General features: G+C 37.9%; 1 protein-coding gene across 2 annotated transcripts in view; it reads right to left on the bottom strand.

Annotated features, from left to right (window-relative positions):
* Positions 1 to 22,892, bottom strand: part of PDGFD (platelet derived growth factor D) — a 250,594-nt gene extending 227,702 nt beyond the window's left edge. Inside the window, exon 1 of one of the 2 annotated variants that reach the window (XM_003253060.3) lies at positions 22,317 to 22,892. In XM_003253060.3, the coding sequence (XP_003253108.1) occupies positions 22,317 to 22,440 (124 nt within the window). In that variant the 5' untranslated portion in view covers positions 22,441 to 22,892. The remainder of the gene's footprint in view (positions 1 to 22,316) is intronic. The other variant, XM_003253059.3, reaches the window with a different exon arrangement.
* Positions 22,893 to 23,886: the final 994 nt, after the last annotated feature.

The raw sequence follows: 23,886 nt of genomic DNA, 5'->3' as shown, positions 1-23,886 counted from the left end.
ACAGGCTAATGCTACTGCACTTAACAAAAAAAATGTGGTTGAGTTCAAGGTCTTGTGAGGAAGAGCTTATGTGTTATCCACATGAGCCCTAAATGCAGTCTCACATTTCCCTATATGAGTGAGGCTAGGGAGCATTTAACACCCACAAAAGAGGAGAAGGCAATGTGACCATGAAGGCAGAAACTGGACTGAGGCAGCCAAAGAATGCCAGCAGCCAAGAGCAGGTGACAGGCCTCCCCTACGCCCTCCAGAAGGTATGTGGCCTTACTGATACCCCTATTTCGAAATTTTTATCTTCCAAAATTTGAGAAAATAAATTTCTGTTATATTAAGCCACCACGGTTGTGCAATTTGATTCAGAACCCAAATAAACTAATATACCATCTTTATAGCCTGGCTTGAACACCATTTCCAATTGCACCAAAGGATGCCTTATTGTCTTGGGGTTGGTGAACTTTCCTAATAGAATTATTTCAGCATCTTGTTTTCACACTTACCATATTAATACTGCCATATTAATGATAACACATACATATATATCACACACACATCCTCATAATACACATAACAAACAATCCACCTGAACATGTGTGTGTACATGTTTGTGTGCCTGTACATACATATGTTAAATATTATCATGAATCTGGGTATATGTATTCATGTGTGAATATATGCTATATAAATATGTGTGTGTATATTTATACATATACACACACAAACATGTATTTATAAATGTAAATATATGTTTATATAAATATGTGTGTGTGGTGTATATATATACACACATATTTATATAACACATACAAATACAAATGCCAAGATACATAATATTTAACATATATATGTACAGGAGTGTGTGTGTGTGTGTGTGGGTATATATATAGTATATGTACACATATCTATTAGAGATGATCTAATAGATTTGTAAAAATTTCCACCTTATCTACCTAGCATACTGCCTTACTAACAACAGATGCTCAATAATATTTAACAAATAAACCAATGAGTTTATTACAAGTCTTCTCTGAGTTCTCTTATCTCTAAGTTTCCAAATGCTTGATTTGGCTAAATGAGAGTTGGAGATGTGATTGACTGTGCTATAGAAAAACCGAAGGCCCTAAGAATTTCTTTGTGATTAGAACAAGGGAGAGGGTTTCCAGGAAGTGATGTTGCTGTGCTAAAACCCTCTAGAAAATGCAGACCGTTCATTCTGATATGGCCAAAGCCCTCTGTGGGATTAAATATTATGATGCATCCAGGGGCAATGATGCAGGCTGTGGTAGTGCACGTCCGTGAAGGTTTCAAAGCCGCCTGCATTCAGGGTGTCTGAGTGAGGCCAGTAAATCATTCCTGTAACTACAGGGAATGCTCCAGGGAACAGAGCTACTCTCTGAAAGCACCATGCCTCTGAGATGTACTCTATGGTACTGCTCCCATAGCTCACTGAAAAATGGAGGCCTGGTTATTTTTAGGGAGCTATGCAGGTTTTCCTTATGGTGTGTATTTTCAGAACATAACAATAGGACATTGTCATTAATATTTTGTATGAAAAAATTTTCTTTATTGAGCATGCAATCTTAAAGGTTTGCTGTGTTTTTAAATGTTGTTTGTTTAATTTTAATAGGAAGGCATAACTTCCTCTTTAGCATAAGGAAGACCTCTATATCAGAAACTGTTTGCTGGGCCTGCTTTAGAAAATCATTGATTAGGTAGTAAGATTTATAATAAAACCTCTATCGAATATCTATGTCCAGCCTACACATTTCTGAATATGCTGGAGGGGAGCAAAAAAATTAGAAAGGGATCTTGAGCAAATGCTTGAGAGTAAAGCAGAAACTCTTTACTTCTTGGAATTCTTATTGGATTTTGGCCTCCATGACAACATAAAACCTGGCAGCCGAAGGTCTGGTTTAACCATCCTTGGAGGTACCATTTACATTTTAGGGTAACTCGAGCTCTTTGGGGAAGCCTTAGTCCTTCCCCAGTTCTGGGATAGAAGCACCGCCTAGGTGCTCGTATGGCCCTGTTCTCACAACACTTACTCTGGTGCATATAATCTACTAGCCTTGAGAGTCTCTGGACCAAATGGCTACATTAGGGTGGAGAATCATGCCTTTTACTAGTATACGTCTGGCTGCTAAAGTGCCTGGCATATAGTAAGTATTCAGTAAAATACAGAGGAATTAAGCGAAACTCACTTCCAAAGCACTGCTTAAAAACCAGGAAAGGATTTACATCTCTTTTCCTTGGTTACATTATAAAACCAATTTGTCTACTTTTCAAACACAGTTAAGATTATTTAAGGCAGCTTAAATTTCTATCCTTTTTCTTAAAACTGGTTTGTTATTTGCATACATATTGCTTTTAGACATTAAAGAAAGCTTTGATTGGCAAGTCAGGAATGGATGTCATCTCATCTTGGCTTCCAACTTTATTTAGATTCATGTTTTTATAGGCAGCAGATTGCTAAAAAGTCAAACTTCCAGTGAACAGGCTGAAAACTTACTTGATCTACAACTGTGACTTGAAGGTACTCCAGCAAGTGGAACACTGGAGGTTAAGACTATAAATAAAATAAAAAGCAACAACAAGAAAAGGGAAAACCTCAGAATCTCAATTCTTATCAACATTTTTTATTCCAAATGCTGAAACAATTACAGCCATTATATTTACCATTTAAAAAGTCCAGAGGCCGAAGCAGGTGGGTCACTTGAGGTTAGGAGTTAGAGACTAGGTTGGCCAACATGGTGAAACCCCCTCTTACTAAAAATACAAAAATTAGCCAGGGGCAGTGGCATGTGCCTGTAATCCCAGCTACTCGGGAGGCTGAGGCAGGAGAATCGCTTGAACCCAGGAGGCAGAGGTTGCAGTGAGCTGAGATCGCGCCACTGCACTTTAGCCTGGGCAATAAGAGCAAAACTCCGTCACGGGGAAAAAAAAAAAAAAGGCCAAACTGAACACAACTTAGCAGAGAAAAAGCAAGCAGATTTATGATACAATCAATTCAATGTTGATGAAGCCATTTTAACTCTTTATCACCAATCTTACTGAAGTTGGCAATTGTCTTACCTAAAAATAGACAGGAGGTATCTGCAATACTTTAGAAAAAGCAGCAGATGATAGATCAGAAATTTTTATTTAAATCCTGACCCTGCCACTGATCCACTGTATGACTTTAGGGAAGTTACTGCACCTTTCTCTGCCATGGTTTTATCAACCATAAAGCAAGAAGATGGCCTAACCTACTCTAAGAAGCCTTCCAGAGCTAAAATTTAGTGAAATCACTGTATTAACATATTGTAGACACAGGTGTTACTACCACTTATAGTAAGATACAACTTTTACTATTTAAAGTATACTCTGAAAAAATGTGGAAAAGTGAAAATACCGTTTGTCTTACCATTTATTCAGTGCCATTTCCCTGATACTGTGCTAAATAACTATTTAATTTTCACATTCACTTTATAATATGTGGTGTTATTGTTATTGTCATTTAATCTCTGAGTACTGAGAGGGGTTGAGTAATCCCTACAAATACATAGCTAGCAAGTGGTATGGGCTGGATTTCAGCTGAAGTCTTGTTACCCTTAATCATTATTCCATATGTCTGTCATCAGGCTAGATTTTCTTTTCAAATTAATGAATGTCATTAACCAGTGTTGGTATAAACTGAATGCTATGTTACGTTGTGCAATACATGCATCTCTTTAATACATTATTTGTTTACTTACACACATTTGAAAGCCTATTAGGTGACATAGTTGAAACAGTACTGGATTGATTAAAACGCCAGTTAAAATGTAGGGTTTTAGATTTTTATTTAAGTTTAACACATGTAAATATGCATTTCTATAGCCAATTTCCGATGAACTGCAAGAGTCTTTAAGTATGTCTCATACTGATAAAATTTTGTAATCATTCTTGCATAAGTTACATCCATAATTTATCTATAATTTCCAATTTATCTTTCTTGAAAGTAGAGAAAACCTTAAAGATACACGTGAAGCAATTTATATAGGGAGCTCTTCAGGCTTTTTAGACTTATTTTATTTTCATTCTTTGTGAAATAGTTCAGTTGTCTCACTTATATCAAACTGTAATGAACTGAAGTGTCTTCCTAAAATGTATCTGTTGAAGTCCTGATCCCCGAGTGTGCTTGTATTTAGAAATAGGGCCTTCAGAGATATAATTAAGGCTAAATGAGGTCACAGGGATAGGCCTCTAATAGTGTAAGACAGGTGTTCTTTTAAGAAGATGAAGATATACCAGAGATCTCTTTCCTTCCACATACGCAAGGAGGAAAGAACATGTGAGGACACAGTAAGATGGCGACCATCTATCAGCCAGGAAGAGAAGTCTCACCAGAAATCAAATCTGCCACCACCTTGACTTTGAACCTTCCAGCCTCCAGGACTATGAGAAATAAAGTCTGTTATTTAAGACATTCAGTCTGTGGCATTTTGGTGTGGCAGCCCAAGCAGACTAATAAACTCCACAACTTTATTTTTGAGCACTTACCATTAAAGTTCTGACAAACACCGAATTAACTATTAACAGACACAACACTTTTTCTGTATTCATGTTTTGCTGTGTCACACAACATTTAATTAAATTATGTAATTACATTAACATGTAGGACTGGAAGACATATGTTTGGGAACAAATACAACACACCTTGGGAACAGAAGTGTGTTCCAGGGAAGTAACACAAAAGCATCACAATTGCCATGGACATCAGTCAGGATGTTTCATATTAGACTAGACAATGTGGTGAATCCTGCTCTTAGGGTACCGGAGCTCCTGCTGCACTAAATTTTTCATCTGATAGTTTCACTTGTTTCCACATTTCTTCAGAGAAAACCTCAGATGTCAAGATAGGGATCTCAATTCCAGGGAATGATCCAGATTTTTGTAGTCTAACACTTGTATGATGTGGGATGCCCTCTTTAAGATAAAGAACATCAAATTGTGCATATAAAATTAGGTAACAGGACCTTGAAAGGGGCCAATCAAGGGGATGGGCCTGAAGTGTAAGCCTCATTAGCATCAAAGTTAGTCCCCATCTGCTACCCAGACATTTTCCTCCTGCTATGAGTTGGAGCTTCATCTGAACTGTAGTTGGCTGGAGTTCATTCAATCATTCTGCAAATATTTACTGAGTACCTCTATATATATCAAGTACTATTCCAGGAGCCAGAGGGGAATAAAAGAAACATAAAAAAGGATACAGTAGGGAATAAAACAGACAAAATCTTTATCCTCACAGAGCTTACATTTTTGAAGGAAGACAGAACACAAACAAATGAAAATAAATGATATAATTTCAGGTAGAAATAAGTGAGATTGGTACACACCAGGCACCAGGGCATACTAAAAAAAAATATTTTTAAAAACCACTTCTTTGTTGAAAAATGAAAAGTGCCCTCTGAATAAAATGTTTTCAATAACACCAGAGTCACACTGTGACTTGACACATATAAGGTTGTTGAAGAGATTCTGATCTTGTGAAGTTGTTTCTTGCTTAGAACAAGCCTTTCCAATCTTGTGTGCTTGTTTTGAAAACTAAGTACACTGTGCTATGATTTTTCACAGGATAAGATATCAAAATGGACAACTTAGGTCGAGTGCTCCACAAATAGAAGAAATAAATTTTGCAGGAATGAAAGTTTTACAGGGCATCATTATATATGAGCCTGTCATGGGAACACAATCCAATAAGGTATTTCTAAAGTCAGGCAAGGAAACATAGGATACCCTTACAAGCCATTTTACTTGACAGAATATAGTTTCTTGATCAAATTATATGCAAATTAATGGTCATGTCAACAATGATCCAACCAATAGCTTGGTAGAGATACTCATTTAACAAAAGTAAGAATGATTTATATTGCTATACTATTTTTATTAATCACATTTACATTCTAGGCCACATAGCCACTGGCAGGTCTGAAATTTTTTAATGCAAAAGGAGTTTTCATAATATTTTATTGTCCTAAAAAGTCATGCTCCAAATATATGCTGTCCAATGCCTCCAAATCTAAGGCCACTAACTCCAAGGAGATATGGGTGACATAGTAAAAATCTGTATCAAACACAGATTATACAAAATAATACAAATACAAATTATAAAAAATACAGATCTGATACAAAATCTGTATCAAATATAGATTACAAATACAAATAATAGGTTAAATCCTCCAAACATATGGCAGGGTTCTCTTATTCACAAATCTTTTAAAATCAGTCAGAAAGAGTAATTTTTAAAAATGGTCAAGTGATAAATGAGAATGTTATCATTGCCTAATTCAAATTAACTCAAAAATGAAAAGAATTATCAATGCTGGTTAAACACAGTTTTTCCCATTCATGGCAGAGAAATGAAGTGCCAGCTGCTGTTTTTATTAGAAACTTTTCAAATATCAGAAATGTTGCACCTGGCATAAAAACTGAGTAGCGTGGTTTACTGTTAGTTTATTAGATGACTGTAAGTTTTTTTTAACAGAATACATGAAAATAACTAGCAACATCAACTGTACCAGTGCTGATATAATAATAAAATATAAAACACATAAAACTTGCCCATGCTGAGTTATTCATCTCCTTTAAAAGTGACTCAGTCGATTTCAACACACTGAAATGATGAGATACAAAAATAGCTCTCATAAATTAATTTTTATGTTGGAAATAGACCAATGATAATATGCGTTGTTCCAAATAAATGATCTTAATGTCCTAGAGCTATACTGTCCAAATTGGCAACAACTACCCACATGTGGCTATCAAAGCTTTGAAATGTGACTACTCTGAAATAGGATGTAGTAAGTATAAAATTCATATGAGATTTTGAAGATTTAGTATAATAAAAATTTAAAAGAAATTGCAATAAAAAATGAAACATTTAAATATTTACATATATATTGAGTTATATAAAATATATTATTACGTTTTAAACTTTTATTTTAAGTTCAGGGATACAAGTTCAGGTTTGTTACATAGATAAACTTGTGTCATGTGGTTTGTTGTACAGATTATTTCATTACCTAGGTATTAAGCCTTGTACCCATTATTTATTTTTCCTGATCCTCTCCCTCCTCCCACCCTTCATCCTCTGAAAGGCCCCAGTGTGTGTTGTTCCCCACTATGTGTCCATGTGTTCTCATCACTTAGCTTCCACTTATAAGTAAGAACATGTTGTGTTTGGTTTTCTGTTTCTGTTAGTTTGCTATTTGCTAAGGATAATGGTCTCCAGCTTTACCCATGTCTCTGCAAAGGACATGATCTTGTTTTTTTATGGCTCCATAGCATTCCATGGTGTATATGTACCAAAATAACTTCATGTATTTATTTTTACTTTTTTATGTGGTTACTAAAAATCTTTAAATAACATTGGCTTACATTACATGTCTTTTGGACAATGATGGTTTAAAGTGGCAAGAGTTTGGTTCAATTTCAGCTAAGAACCTTGGGCTCAGAAATTCACCTAGAATTCTCTGAGTCTGTCCTAAACTCCAAATTTCCAGTAATTTTAAAATTTGCAAATACCTCATCTAGGTACAGTAAGTTCTCACTTAATGTCATCTATAGGCTATTGGAAATTGCAACTATAATTGAAAGGATGTATAGAGAAACCAACTTTATCACAGGTTAGTTGGTATAAACAAGAATTAAATTCCTGTGGCATAATTCTGGTCACAAAAACACCACCAAACTTCTAAATAAAGACCAAAAGAGTTCTAATATTCCACACTGAAATAAATGTGAGCTATACATACATTCAAGAAGAAAATGAATTAAAAAAAGTGAGATAACTATATACCCAAGTTTGGTGAATCAGTGAATGGTGGCAGTGGTAGTGGTGGTGGCTTAAGTCAAGGAATAAATGTTTGCAAAGCTAATATTGGAAGGAGCAGCCCCTACCATCACACAGCTCAAACACAAACAAGAACAAATATGGCAGGATCATGGAGTGAAGGAATGCTTTCCTACTGCTCTGTCTGTTGTAGTGCACTTGTATGATTATCTTATACTTGATGAATTTACATTTTACAATAATTTATATTCATCCCATTTTCAACCCATTTATTCCAGTTCAGGGTCTCAGGTGGCCAGAGTATATTCCAGTAGCTCAGGGCACAAGGCAGGACCCAGCCCTGGACAGGATGCCATCCCATCCGCCAGCACACTCACACACACCCACACTGACTCAGACTGGGACCATGTAGATGCACCAATTCACCTAACGGGTACACCTGTGGCACATGGAAGGAAATCGGAGTATCCAGAGAAAACCCATAAACTTCACACTAGACAGTCGCCCTGGCCGGAAATTGATTTTTTTTTTCTCATCAATGTTACAATGAAATGATGGTGAAGAAATGACTTTATTCTAGGACCTGCTGTATATATCTTCTGTTCCCATCACTTAATATATACTATGGTCATTGTACTTACATATATCATATTACATCAACATATCTAATGTAATTCTGAGACTAGTAAGTGCTCTGTGAATGGTAACTATCATCATGTAATTATCACATCACTTTCAACACTTTGACCTCAGAACCTTGTATAGAAGCAGATACACAGTGGACTTGCAACAAAATTTTATGAAATTAAAAATGAATAAACATATGAGCCAACAAATGAATAAATGACACATGAGGTTAATGAAAATTTTAACGAATCATTTTATAATATAATGAAATAGGAAACTGCCCTTATCATCCTCAATTTAATCTTATCTGAAAAGTCCATAAGATTTCAAGCCAAAAATTTCAATCTTTCTGATATGGAATTAGGGCAGAAGTGAGGCTTGTCTAAGAAATTGTCAGAAGCTGAGATTTAAATGCACCATTAAACTGTCAATGTAGATTTACTGGCCAATGAACTTTATAATGGTTGGGAAACTGGGCCGAACAAAATATGCAGTTCAACTATTCTTTATCTATATCAAAGACCCTGTATTAGTTTCCTGTAGTGGCTACAACAAATTGCATCAAATTTACTGGCTTAAAACAACACACATTTATTCTCTTACAGTTCTAGAGACTGGAATTCTGAAATCAATTTCAATGGCCCCAAATTAAGGTGTTGGCAGGGCCATACTCCCTCTGGAGGCTCCAGGGAAAAGCCCATGCCTTTCCTCTTCCAGCTCCTGTTTGCTGCTGGCATTCCTTGGCCTGTGGATGCATTACTCAAATCTCTGCCTCTGTGGTCACATAGCCATCTCTTCTGCCTTTGTCAAATCTCCCTCGGCATCTCTCTTATAAGGAGACTTGTGACTGCATTTAGGGCCTATCCAGATAATTCAGAAAAATCTCTCATCTCAAGATCCTTAAGTAAATCATATCTGCAAAGTCTCTTGCATATAAAGTAACATTTAAAGGTTCCAGGATTAGGACATGATACCATTGGGGTCATTATTCAGCCATAGGACAAACCCCAACACATGATTTTCTAATCTGAAGCATTAATTAAAAATGGTCATTTTATATAACATTTTGCAATTTTTATTAAAGTTGGATGAATACAACCCAATTTTTATATGTGCAGCAATGATGTAGCTGTTGCACACCCATCATTGATTTTTGTTTACCACATTGGTAGAAAGCTCTCTCTCTTCTCCTCTTACTCTCCCTTTCTTTTCTTTCTTTTTTTCTTTTCCTTCTTTCTTATCTTTAGGAACTTCCTGCAAGTCAGAGTGGCCAACTAACTGGTCTTGTATCCATATTTTGTTCAAAAAATTATTTTCAATCAATCAATATTTCTAAATTGGATTTTCATGAACATTACACATGCATGCAAGCTGGATGCGTAAATAGGACAAAGCAGTAAAACAGTTATCTGAATTATTTCAACATATTTTAAGTATATTTAAAATTTATTGATATAATACAGAATAGAATTGTTGCATATTAATGATAGGTTCCCACTGTTCTTAGATTTTTCAAAAAATGTATGTGGAAAATATGAGACTTCATTAGTTTAATTTACATTCCCAACGAAGAGAGAGGGAAAATAATACATCATGCTCAAAGTTGTCTTTGTTTACTGCCATCCAGTGGTCAAATAATTATACGCACATCACATATTAAAAAGTTAAGTCATACTAGGTTGGTAACTGAGTCTACGAATTTGCTTTTATGTTCAGAAGTATGTATCCTAAAATTTGAACACACAAAAGAAAAAACCAAGAAAGTAAGACTTCTGGTCCTAAAATTAAAAGTTGCTTTTCTGCTCAAGTTTTAATAACTCAATTATAAGGGGGTTGGCCTTGCATTTTCAAATAATATTGTGCTCAACAGCAACTCAACCAATACAGAATTTTTCCTATTGAACCAAATATTAGGATAGATAATTTATGGCTAGTTTGATCATCAAGACGGAATCTCGAAATTGAGAATCTTAAAAAAAAAAAAAATCCCAGGTCACATAACGGTGGCACTCACATGGCATTCCCTTGCCCTATGTTTATTCACATACATATTTTCTCTCTTCAGCCAAAGTTAAGTTTTAACAGAGCAGAGACTGTGTCTTAGGTTTGACTGTTTCTGCTCCATGGTGCCTCATCCAGAGCACTGCATGTAGTCTCTGCTCAACAAGTGGGTATGTTTTTTGTAGTTGGGTTTGGTGAAAAGTAGTAAACTAAAGAATAAAAACTATATGGCCACAGTGGTTCTTCCTGATGTATTTAAATAATCCCAACATACACTGTACTTAAACTAAATTCCAAGTTGCTCTCACTTCATTCTAGCTCGTTTTTTAATTAACAAATGTTTACAAATCCTTTAATTACATATTTAGAAATTTTGTTGATGAAATTTCTGTTATTACAGCAAATGTACTTTTATATCCTGTTCAATAGCAATTCTTATTTTATCATCAGTAAAATAACATATAGTGTAAACATATTTCTCTATAAATTTATAAACCGAAGATGCATTAATTTTTTGTTAGTGTTCTATAATCTATCTTCTAGACTGACTCTAAGACTTGTTTCCTCATCCTTAATTTATTTTTACCTCTTTTTTGAACCCTTTTATTAAGTAGCAGGAATTTTATGTAAATGTGTACAAATACTAATATTGGAAAGATATGACAAAAAGGATTCATTCTAGTCAGTGTTATCTGGTTAGTGTTTTTTGTTTTTGTTTTTGGTTTGGCTTTTTTAAAGACAATTGAAAATTTTCCACATTTCACTGATAATTGTCCAAAATTAACCCAAAATATGCTATGTGCAAGGTGGCAGTCTAAAAGTATATGTAATTTGGGGTCCTCAACAAAGTTTTTTGGAAACATATAACCAATTCTTCACTCACACCACTGTTCATAATAGATATTAAAGCACTTAACCATGTTAAAAGCACTTAGGAAATATCAGACATTATTATCATGCACCCATAATCATAAATGTTAATTATTTTAAAAACTTTATAATATATAGTCATTTACTTCATGTTCACTGTGCATGCATTTCAGGCAAATATGTTTCTCACTTACCTTCCTGCCTCTAGGTTTCTCCACATCAATGTTGCACAAGCTCCTAAAGCTTAAAGTGTTCACAAATTAATTTTCTATCTTTATGACCTTCTCTTATCTGCTCTTCCTGTGTTACTTCCTATCTTGTTCAACAATACAGCAACCACTCACACAATTAAAGCAGAAACCTGACAGCCACTCCAGATTCTGAATTTAAACACTCTCTCTCTCATTTGCTTAAAATCTGACAGTGAGAGGGCTCATGTGGCCTAAAGATCTGTCATTAAAAAGGACACTGACTGGATGATTTACAGATTCATCAAACCTCATTGAGCTTCTCCAATGTGCCAGCCAACGAAATGGACAGTGAAGATGTTCAGCTGTATTAAATACAGTTAGTAAATCTATATCTGCAGATGTCAGATATGTAAATAAATGAGTAACATTGTAGGGCTTATGATAGAAATATGGGATAAATAAAGGAGTAGCAAAATTTAACTGAGGAGGGTTGGGAGTCAGGGAAGGCTACATAGAGTGGTGCAATTCCTCTATCTAAAATGTGATATAGGATCTTTACATTCACTCAACAGTTCATTCAAAAACAATTGTGATGTGTCTGGAAGAACAACAACAAAAAGGATTAATATGATTAAGAAATTCACCATTGGATGAATAACCCAACATTTTACAAACTAATTACTTCACATGATTATTTATTGAGTTGGAGAGTTTAATTACCAGTGTGATTACTCATTGTATACCTCAAATAGCAAAATAAAAAGACAGGTAAGGCTCAGTAACAAGGTAGAAGCTAAAAATATATTTTTGGGGGTCATTTGCACACAAGTAGCAACTGACACTAGATAAAGATCAATCCTCCAGAGAGGAGCAGTGAGAAAAGTGAGAAGAGAAATCTGAGGTCTGAACCCTAGAAAATGTGCCAGTATTTATAGGGCAGACAGGAAGACCCAGCCAAGGAGACAGTCGAGGAAACAATAAACAAAGGGTATCCAACAATATAAGGGAAACAAACCTTTGTATGTGTTCAATGTCATACTTTATAGTGATAAATACCCTTTTATTTTAAAAATATGTTTTATCCTCAAAAATGTTAATAGTTGTATAAATTGATAGGGTACAATATGACATTGGTTTTATCTTTGAATGTTCTTTCTTTTCCTATTAACACCATACCCCACTACATTCTAAAATTTTTCCTTCTTTCTTCATCATTCATCATGGTAACAGAGAAAGAGTAAAACACAAAACATGCTTTTTAAGGCTTTCCCTAATATTGCTTCTCCAAATAACCTAAAATGTGTCCTGCGATAGTTTTGGCTTTATTTCTATCACCATTTCAAATTTGTCATTTAGGAGTAGTTAAGACAAAGGAGGGGCAGCGTCAAGGCAAAGGAAGAGAATTCTTCAAGAAGAGAAGGACCAATCCCTGAAGAAACAATAAATCACAGTGACTTCACCCAGAGCGTTTCCGTGGAGCAGTGGGGATGATTTCAAATCACAATGGGTCCAGGGGAGGAGAGGAGGAAGAGACATTGAGTCGTGGTGAGACTGAGAAAGTGTATATACGATGGTAAAGTGAAGAGAAACAATAAAACAACTTCTGCGTATTGTGGGACAGTGCAAAGAAACTAGAACATACCTGTTGGCTGAGGGAATGGAGCCGATAAGAAGGAAAAGTTTAAAGATAGAAGAGTAGTAAACTCTACGGAATTAGGTTAAAGGAATTCTAAAAAGGTGGAATTGTGCAAAAAAGAGGTACCAAGAGCACAACATATTCAGACACAGACTGACCAGAACAGAGTCTAACTTTGCAATTTCTATGGCTGCTTTTGTGCTATAATGGCAGAGTTGAGTAGTTGTAACAGAGACCATATGGCCTGAAAAGCCTACAATATTTACTATTTGGCCCTTTCCAAAAAAAGTCTGCCAACCTCTGCATCTGCTCCAAGCTATTAACTATTCTTTGCAGTGAAAATATGCAAGTTTGATAGATTTTCTATGTTTTCATTCAAGTTATTAAGGATTCTGAACCCAACAGAGTCTAATCCAAAGCGCCAATAAAATCCCTGTTCACCTCCCTCTTGACTAACACAAATCTCTTAGTTATCAGTAGAAGAATGATAATAATAGTTTATTGTCATCCATGCTACAACCATTATTTTCTTCAAGGTTTCTGTAGTAAATGCTGTCAATTTCTGGTTGAAATACATACATACTTAAGGCAATACCCTTTACAGTTTATGAACCTGGTAAACCTATCAGACATACAATCTGAACTTTCCTTTATGGCTCAAGGTCATTATTTTTAAAATCAACAACTTTACTGGGCTATAATATAGTTATTCCCCAGCAACATATGGAGACAGATTGGAACTATTTTCGCCTTATTTAATAAGAAGCCTCAGCCAGCTGGGCTTGCTTAGGTCTTATGAATGCTTTTCAAGACCTGGAAATAAAAGAGGAGGCAGGAAAACTAACAGCTGTCATTTCTCAGTGCTAATAGTGTGAATAACTCAAACCAGTTCTATTATCTATTCTAATACCCTGCTCCTCTTCTGCTGTGGATATGAGAACCACATAAACCAGGGTGATGTAATTATATGGAAAGTAAAGGCAAATGGGCTTCTAGTGTCTACCATATGATCCTTGTGAACTCATTTACACATTCTGTGACACTGATTTTAGTTTTTAAGTGGATTTGTTGCATATTTGTTAGTTCATTTGGTTGCATTTTCCATAGCTGAGTCTGCTAAACAGCTACATTTTGTAAAAGCAGGTGGTTGCTACATTGCTTATCAAATGTTTCAATGAAATGCAGGACTTGTCAGCATCTTCTCAGATTGGGTCTGAAAAGACTTTTTCAGAACCAACATAGCACGTTTAACCCCCACTTCACATCTCACACCCAGCAACATCTCTGAGCTCTTCAGTCCAAAGAAGGCATGCTACATTTCAAATCTTAAATATTCAGCATCCTAATATATACAACATGGGGACTGTAGTTAATAACAATGTACTATATTCTTGAAAATTGCTAAAAGAGTAGATTTTAAGTATTATCATCACACAAAAAAGGTAAGTATGTGAGGTAATGCATGTTAATCAGTTTGATTTAGTCAACACTGTATACATATTTCAAAACATGTTGTACATGATGTATATATACAATTTTTATTTGTCAATTAAAAATAAATTAATAATAAGATATGACCAGGCATGGTGGCATGTGCCTGTGGTCTCAGCTACTTGTGGAAGGCTGAGGTGGTGGGATTGCATGAGCCCAGGAGGTTGAAGCTGCAGTAAGCCTTGATTATGCCACTGCACTCCAGCTTGGGAGCTACAGCAAGACTCTGTCTCAAAAAATAGATAAAATAAAATAAAATAAAATTTTAAAAATGAATCCTAACATATACGGCTTCAAATCGTGTTTGGCTTACTTTTATAGACAAAGCACTGCATCCAAAACTGTCTTCATGAACACACTCTACAAAAAAAGTGCTCAAGGAAAAAATCTAAAATCTGAGAAAAGATGACTTCTCATAATGAAAGACAGCTCCCATGCCTGGGCTATGATGCTTCCACAGACCTCTCCACCTCCTAATTATATAAAAACCACTAAACTGCACACCCCACAAATCAAAAAAACACATAGTATTAATCTGTCAATATTAAAGCTAATATAGAGATGTCAGCATACCAGAGGGAAGATGAAGGAAAAGACATATTATTATGTGCATTATCAACAGTTATAAGAAACAAAGCATGCTTTATTCTTGCTCTGGAAAAAAGGCTCATCAGAAGAAACTATTTCTTCCTGTATGTGCACTTGGGCCTTTTGCTGTCCTGTGGGCTTCCTCCTTTAGTTTTGATTTACATTTGGTTCTGAAATACTGTATGAGGAGGCAGAACATTTCTGCTGCACCTTTGGTCTTGGATTCTTTTCTTTTTGCTGTAATATTGTATATTACCCCCTGTAGTTTTTGCTGAAACCATCCCTCACACGGAAGTGTAAAAATGCTCCCTTTTAAATTGCATTAATTCTGAAATGTAGCTATTTGAAAAAACTTAAAGTGTTGTCAAACACTAGACAGATTACCTGCATAATTCACATTACCTTATTGAGACCTCAGATACAGTTACAAAATAATATCTGCTGTGCTGAGCTGCAGAGCGACAACCAGCGCAAGAGGACCTCAGGGATATCGTGAGGGCACCAAGGATTTGGGGATTTGGGTTTAAGAAAGTCATTCATGTCCCCCACTGTCATATTAAAAATGAAGTGATTCCATCTGTATTCATGTCCCACAGGCAGCAGGGATATAGGAAGACTGGCCCTGATCACAACCTCGGCCTGGCAGACTATTCAGGAACACTCCACCCAGCAGTCAAACACAGAATGGGCCATGTCTCTGTCTAAATTACACCTTTGAATGGCTTACCACGGCTCTTAGGATAATGGCCAAGCTCCCTAACATTACTCCCCATGCCTTTCACTGGTGGACACTTGTTTTCCTATATTCTCACCTGGAAATCTTGGCAAGGGCTGTTCTCTCCCCCTCCTCCCTCTCACTGCACCCAATGTCTGAAATGACTTGTCCAGAACCAAGGCAGCACGGTCAACCCCTGTTCACGCTTCCACCCAGCAATCATCCCTGAACTCCTTCAGTCCAGAGAAGGCATGCTGGATTTTAACATTTTAAAAATCAAGAATCCTAATATATACAATATGATTACTATAATAACCACAATGTATTGTCCTCTTGAAAATTGATAAGGAAGCAGACTTTAAGTGTTAAGTGTTATCACAAAAATATGATAAATATATGAGGTAATGCATATGGTCATTAGCTTGATTCAGTCATTGGATACTGCATAGATATTTCAAAACAATATGCTCTACAGGATAAATTTATACAATCTTTATTTGTCAGTTAAAACTAAATAATAAAATCACACTCTTTTAAAAGAGTCCTAACACATAAGTCTTCAAATCATGTTTGCCTTACTTTTACAGGCAAAGCAGCACACACTTCAGCCTCAGTTCAGACACCACTTCCTCCAGGAAGCCTTTCCCAATTCCTCAAGTCTATATTAGGTGCTCTTTGTGTATTCCTATCTCTCAATGCATTTCCTTAATTAAAGCACATATCACACTCTTTAGAACTTCACACTTAAATTGCAAAATACATTTTCTCAAGTAAAACTCTTACAATGAACACACATATGTGAAGAAGTAGTGTGATAATACATGTGGAGCTATTCTGTTGAAGAAGGGGTGGAGAAGCTGAAGCTACACGTGTTCAGCCTCCTTGGTAGCTGTGCACTGACCTCCAAGGCACTTCTGGAGAATCCTGGTACTCTCCAGAATGCATCTGAAAGATATGTACAATACAATGGAACTGACAATTGTCTATATTGTCCACTAGGCAATACATTCCAAGAGGTCAGGAACCATGTGTGTTTCATTCATATTGTGCCAGATGCTCAGTTACCTAGCACAATATACAGGAGGCATTAGGGATGTTAGAAATAATCACTGAAGGCCGGGCACGCTGGCTCACGCCTGTAATCCCAGCACTTTGGGAGACAGAGGCCAGCGGATCATGAGGTCAGGAGATCAAGACCATCCTGGCTAACACGGTGAAACCCCGTCTCTACTAAAAATACAAAAAAATTAACCGGGCGTGGTGGCAGGCGCCTGTGGTCCCAGCTACTTGGGAGGCTCAGGAAGGAGAATGGCGTGAACCGGGAGGTGGAGCTTTCAGTTAGCCAAGATCTCGCCACTGCATTTCAGCCTTCATTGAATACATGAATAATAGTTATAGCAGGGGTTAGCAATAGAACTTATGATAAAGAACTGTTTGGCAGGGTGCGGTGGCTCAAGCCTGTAATCCCAGCACTTTGGGAGACCGAGGCGGGTGGATCACGAGGTCAGGAGTTCGAGACCAGCCTGGCCAAGATGGTGAAACCCCGTCTCCACTAAAATTACAAAAATTAGCCGGGTGCAGTGGTAGGCGCCTGTAGTCCCAGCTACTCGGGAGGCTGAGGCAGGAGAATCACTTGAACCTGGGAGGCAGAGGTTGCAGTGAGCCAAGATCGTGCCACTGCACTCTAGCCTGGGTGACAGAGGGAGACTCCATCTCAAAAAAAAAAAAAAAGAACTATTTGCTACCTTTCATCTTTAGAAGGCAGTTAAGATCAAGTAAAGAATGATCTGAAAAGAGAGAGCCTTGAAAGAGGCTAGGTAGCTCAGACACTAACTCACCTTCACTCTCAGGTCATCTTAATCCTTTTAGGAAGATCAATCCATTTCCTGAATGGCATGGCACAGATGAGGTAGACACATTCTACACCTGGTTCATCCATCTAAAAGACTTTCCTATTTTAATAAAGGGAAGGATTTTATCAAGGTGTTCCAGAACTGCCTTTTTACACTAATCTGACTTCGACACAGAAAGTTCAAGAGTAATTTCCAGAAGGAAGATGATTTACATTATGACTCAGCTCTTAAGGACAGAGACAGAAATATGCATATCCTTCTAGACTCTTAGAACGATAGGGCTGTGAGACCACATATGCTCAGAGTCCTGCGTCACATCAAGCTTATGCTTATTACTAGTTTATATTACTAGTAATAATAGCTATGCTTATTATTAGAGATCAGTGACTCTGTGGGCTGGGCTCCGTTGTTTGACTCTTTTGTTCTCAAACAATACAGTTTTGCTTTCATTCACTGAAAGGGAAAATCCTGTAGCAAAAATCACCGTCATTTAATAAACTCATTATGGTCATTAATGTCACTCACAACCCAGTAGCATCCTCCACTACGTAGTACACAGACACCTGGCTAAACTCTGCTCTTTAAAAGAGTTTCTATAAAATGATAGTATCCATGGTGGCAAGTCAATGCCATGTTACATTTAAAATATGTAGTCGCCACTATGCTTTACAAGATTATAGACTTTAATATCCTTAGAGCCGAACAAAAAATACACAGACGGGATTCTTTGCTTTCAGACTCTTTAAAAATAATTTATTGACATTGTTCTCTACTGTGTTGCCTTCCCTTTAAGCTCTGATCTTTGCACTTAAGTCAATGTGCTATCATCAGCGATGACAATAGAAACCACCTTAAGAAACAAGCTTCACTACTTTAAAATCCAAGACAGCACAATTACTAAAACTGCAGGCCTATCACTAGATAATGATAATGTAATAGATGATTCAATACTATTATACTAACCAAAGAGAACTAATTTCAGAATTGTTTACCACCAATACCTGTACTTTCTACATGCAACAAAAGGTCAAGAAAATGAAGAATGCATCTGTATTCTAAAGCCCCTAGGCAGGAAGTTCCATCTAGTTAGATTTTAAAATAAGTAAGTAATATTGTCAGTTAATTGCTACCTTTACACTTCATAATCTGCACACTGAGCAACACTTAGTTTTGGTCAGTTATTATTACAAAAGCACCAACTGTGTAGGCACTAAAATTAGAATACATAGATGCTACTGCTAAATTAAGATTTTCTTTGTGACCAGAGGCAGAAACGGGTATCAAAAGTAAATCAGTTTGAGCAAGAATAATAAATATGATATAAGGAAATGTAAACATTCTATTAAGAACTGTAAATTATTATAGTTTAATCTTTCTTAGTTATAGAGCCTCATGTTCTCCTGGAGACGGGCAACAAATTCAACTACCCTCCTTCATTGGGCCACATTTAACCATTCTACAGGTAGAAAGGCTCTGCAGATATGCCTTCAGAACAAGAATACCCTATGATGGAGAGTTCTGGAAGGCCAGGACACAGCAGCAGATCAGCTTCTTATAACGGGTAGGAGACTATCATTTGGCAACCCTAACATTATGTATTTCCACATCATTTCTTAGCTACTGCAGGTATCTGGAGCTATTAGGCATAGTATATCAAGAAGTTGTGGGGTTTTACTGTATTAGGCTCGACAGGATAAAACACACCTCATGCTCTGAACAGGACACCTGGCTTCTTCATCCCAACATTAAGCAGCAACTAACAAATCCAGCAGGAACAAATGAAAAGCCTTCAAGTATGCCCATCATCAGGTAATGGTTTCTAAAACTCCTATACAAAGGTCACTTCTAATTTTTTGTTTTGATTTCCTATCATTTGCAATCTGAGAGCCAGGTCTTCTAAAGACCCTAAATTAATGTTCAGAAACTTTCATTTTCTATTTTTCTCCTGATTATACTCCATGTTCATGTCCTCCTCAAGCTTTTACCATGTCTTAATCTGATAGTCAAATGAGCAAGAATATTGTCGTCTTCAATGAGTCATTAGAAAAATTTGGGAGAGCAGGTTGACAATGTCTGGAATCAGAACAAGGTTTTAATTTAATAAGTTATTACTTTCTCTCTGTCAGCTACGACCATTAAGATTTTCCAAGTGTTGTCTAGAATTTTTCACAGCCCCATTATTCTTACTCTTTCACCAAAACTCTTTGCCAATGTTTCTCAACCATTTTTTCACTATTGCTAACCTCCATCCCTTAAAGACTCTTTTTAGACTTTTTTTCTGACCACTCTCCCTCCTTGTGAATGCTAATACCACAGAAATGTATATCTATTTATATCTGCTAGCCCTTCGAAGGAACACAGACCGTTGCAATATCTAAGATTGTGTTCACCCTCTAAGATCTAATTGCACCCCATTGGGGACAATATTACCCCTCTTAAAGAATGCATGCTCATTTAGGAAAAAGCTGCCATTTGAAAATTTTCCAAACTAACAATCCATTATGAATATTAACATTTTTTACTCTATATAAAACAAATTCTAATGTGTAACTACCTTTTTCTCCTTCCTAGTCTTGTTTGTAAGATGACATTGAAATTGAGGAAAGTATTGAGCAATCAGAACTAATCAGAGTGTGTGTGTGTGTGTGTGTGTGTGTGTGTGTGTGTACTGTTAAAGTAACTGCAAAACAGTTTTAACTAAAATATGAAGAAATGAGAAATCCAGGGTAGGTTTTAAAGCTTTCATGAAACATAGCATTTCCCATATAGACTGGACAGATGTATGAAGATGTATAGAGTTTTAACAATGGAAACTAAAATGAGATTATTCTCTTTCAAAAAAAAAATAAAACTCTGCTGAGCTACATAACTTAGTTTAGTCAGAATCTTGGGTTAATGGGCAATGGTTACATGCTTTTCATTTTCTGTCCTTGACTTCTTGTAACTGATACTTGGGAGGCTGAGGATTACCAAATTATGGCTATGAAGTCATGCAAATTATAAATGGAATTTTACTCTATGTAGCTAAAAGGACATATAAAGTGCAACTAATAACAAACCTACAAGATCAACTAGGAGACCTGTCCCTAGTGGAAACATTAAAGAGTAAAGACAAAAAACCACAGAAGTTTGGTGTTGGGCCTAATCCTTAAGCGTAGTTAAAAAAAAAAAAAAATTATGTGCTTTTAACTAAGACAGAGAGTTACCAAAAATGCACGGCTGGAATCTTTTACATAAAAACACTATGAAAAAGCAAGATGACTCTGTGGCTTCCCCTGCTACAAATCTACACCACTTCAGGTGATGAGTACACTTATATCCATAGTCTAATCATCATCAGATAACATAATGAAATTTTGGTTTCCCTGCAAAGTCCAAAAGTTATTTAGTAAATTCCAAATTAAGGACACACCAAGAAAGAAACTGATAAGATGGCTAATAGGAATTTACCAAGACAGTCAAATACCATCAGCTGAAACTGTGAAGCCATCAACAATTGCCTGGTGGTCTCCTTGGGAGATGTGTTAGTACTTTAAGCAAGCAGGAGGGAAAGATACTGATGTAGGAAAAAACAAAATCCAAAAGCCTATGGGTCAGTTCAGGTACATGGCAGAACAGCTAAAATTTGCTGGGAACATCAGCTACAGTTAGGACTTGAAGGATAAATCAACTTCAGATTTAGGTGGAGGCCCCAGAAAGTAAATAAACTCAGCCTAGAGTCTCTGGAACGAGTGACCCAGGTGTCCTCTAGAGTAAAGGAAAACAAACAAGCTGCCTTGGGACCTTGCTTAGGACAGCTGTTTCGGGAGCTGTGCTTCTTGTAGATAATTGGAAGCCGCCTCTGCAAGGAAACTAGCAGCAGAAGCCTGGTGCCCTTGTGGTACTGATGAAACCCCAGAAGCCTTGGTCTCCTACACTCTGAGCTTCTAGAGTCAGGGTGAACTTCAACAGGAAAGTCACTTAGGAGACCTAAAGGGCAATAAGCTGCACACTGCCATTTCCCGCAAATAAATAATATATAGATAAATTGTCACTGTTCCAGATATAACTGCTGGACTGAAACGCATGATTTCTCCTCTCCCTCGTAAAAATAAATAAATATATAAATAAAATTTAAATAAACGTATATCACCCAGGGAAAGCTACTCTTGAGTCCTTCCACCTATCAACATTGCCTAAGAAAGGTTGAGTCTGACCAAGGGGCGGCGCAGCTTGCAACTTTTGCCAACTCCGGGATGAGGCACCGCATCCTGGTACCAGAGGCTTGGACACCAAAATGACTTCTCTAGGGTGCAGCAAGATGAGCCACCTGGCTTATCCTATCCCCATCAGCACGCGTCCCACACCTCTCAGTCCCATTCCGGAAATGGAGCTCTCTCAGGACTGGAGACAGGCAGGAGACCTCCCTCCCCAAACAACACATTCAGCCCGAATTCACATTAAAGATTCAAAAAGAAAGGGGAAAAACAGAGAAAGAACAATAACAATAGCAAACATGATTTTTTTCAGTTAAAAATTTAAATGCGTCTCTTACCATCTCGCCTGAGGTTGGCGTTGCGCAAAGCTTTGATGGATGCGCTCTGCGGAGTTGCAGAAGTGTCCCGACAGCTGCAAAAGTTTGCGCAGACTAGAGTGTAGACAAAGATGAGCCGGTGCATTTGGGATCAGCGACTAGAGACAGCGTCGCTCCAAGAAAAAGCCGGGTTCCGCTCCCGGGACCGACGCCGCGCCGCCCTGCGCTCTCGCCGCCTGCGCTCGCCCTGCGCTGGCCCGGGCCGCTGTGCTAATCGCCGAGCTCTCCCCAAACTTCCTGCATGCTGAACTTTCCGAGCGCGTGTGGGTGCCGCACTTCCTTATGGTGCTGAGTTGATTAATGGTGACGGGACAAACAACAGGTTGACGTTTGGTTGTTCGCCCCCTCCGGTGGCCGGCAGCTGCAGCACAGGCTGCAGGGGGCGGGCAGCGCCGAATCTAGCGGGGCAGGCGAGCGGAGCAGCAGCGTTCTCCAGCCCCGGCCGCGGCCCCTGAGAGGCGCGCACTCGGGCTCAGAGCGGCGGCGCGAGCACCTCAGCTCCCCAGTTTCCCAGGCCGGGCCTAAACGTGCTCTGCCACTGAGCATGCCCAGTTTAATCGCCGGCCGGGACTCTTCCCACCGCCCTGGGCTTTACCCTCCTGGTTGGACCTGCAAGGGCTCAGGAAACAAAGTCGCCAGGAGGAAGTAGGAGAGGGTAGAATCCCAGCAGTTCTTCAGAGGTGACTGGCACATCCACCCACAAGCCACAGCTCTCCGCCTTGATGGTGGTGGGATGTGGGGACAGGGACTGGAGTTGGGAGCGTTTATTTTACAATAACCAAAATGAGACTCTACTTAGTTAAAATTTCACTGTTTATAGTGAAAAAATACAATCACAAAGGAGCTTAATTCCGAGCTTTTCTTTGAGCTCCCATCATTGTGACCTTTGGGTGAGTCAAGGGTACCTTTTCAGGGAATAAAATAAAAATAAAAGTATATCACCCAGAGAAAGCTACTCTTGAGTCCCTCCACCTATCAAAAATGCCCGAGAGAAGATCGAGACTGATGGAGGGATGGCGTAGCTTTCACCTTTCGCGAACTCTAGGATGAGGCAGGGCATCCTGGTACCAGGGAGTACTGGACACCAAAATGCCTTTTCTAGGGTGCAGCAAGATGAACCATCTATCACACAGGGCTGTAGACGTGATGGGCCATGTGTTGCAGTGTACAATAAGGGCAAGAAGTCTTCACTAGCGTTTTTATATGCACTAGCTCCAGCCCTTCCACAGGAAAGGGCAACAGGACAGAGTGGGGTTGAGCAGGGACAGACTGAGCAAGGGGAAGAAGTTGCAGAACACTGTGCTCACTTGCCTTCACAGTCCATAGGAAGAGGCATGGGACGTTGAGGCTTTTGGGATTCTCCCTACTCTGTGTCCAGAAGCTCAGCAGTTGAGAGGGGCTGCCTCTGGTTTTACATGGTGCATCTGTCTGCCCATGGGAGGGGACTGTATTTGGAAAAGGAGTGAGTCCAGACTCGCTGCTCATTAGCTTTGTCCCCTTGAGCAAATCATCTGATCTTTCGAGACTCAGT

Source organism: Nomascus leucogenys, chromosome 15 (genome assembly GCF_006542625.1).
Source record: "Nomascus leucogenys isolate Asia chromosome 15, Asia_NLE_v1, whole genome shotgun sequence".
NCBI classification, from domain to species: Eukaryota; Metazoa; Chordata; class Mammalia; order Primates; family Hylobatidae; genus Nomascus; species Nomascus leucogenys.
Note: the sequence above shows the minus strand (reverse complement) of the source record. Positions and strands in the feature narration are given on the sequence as shown.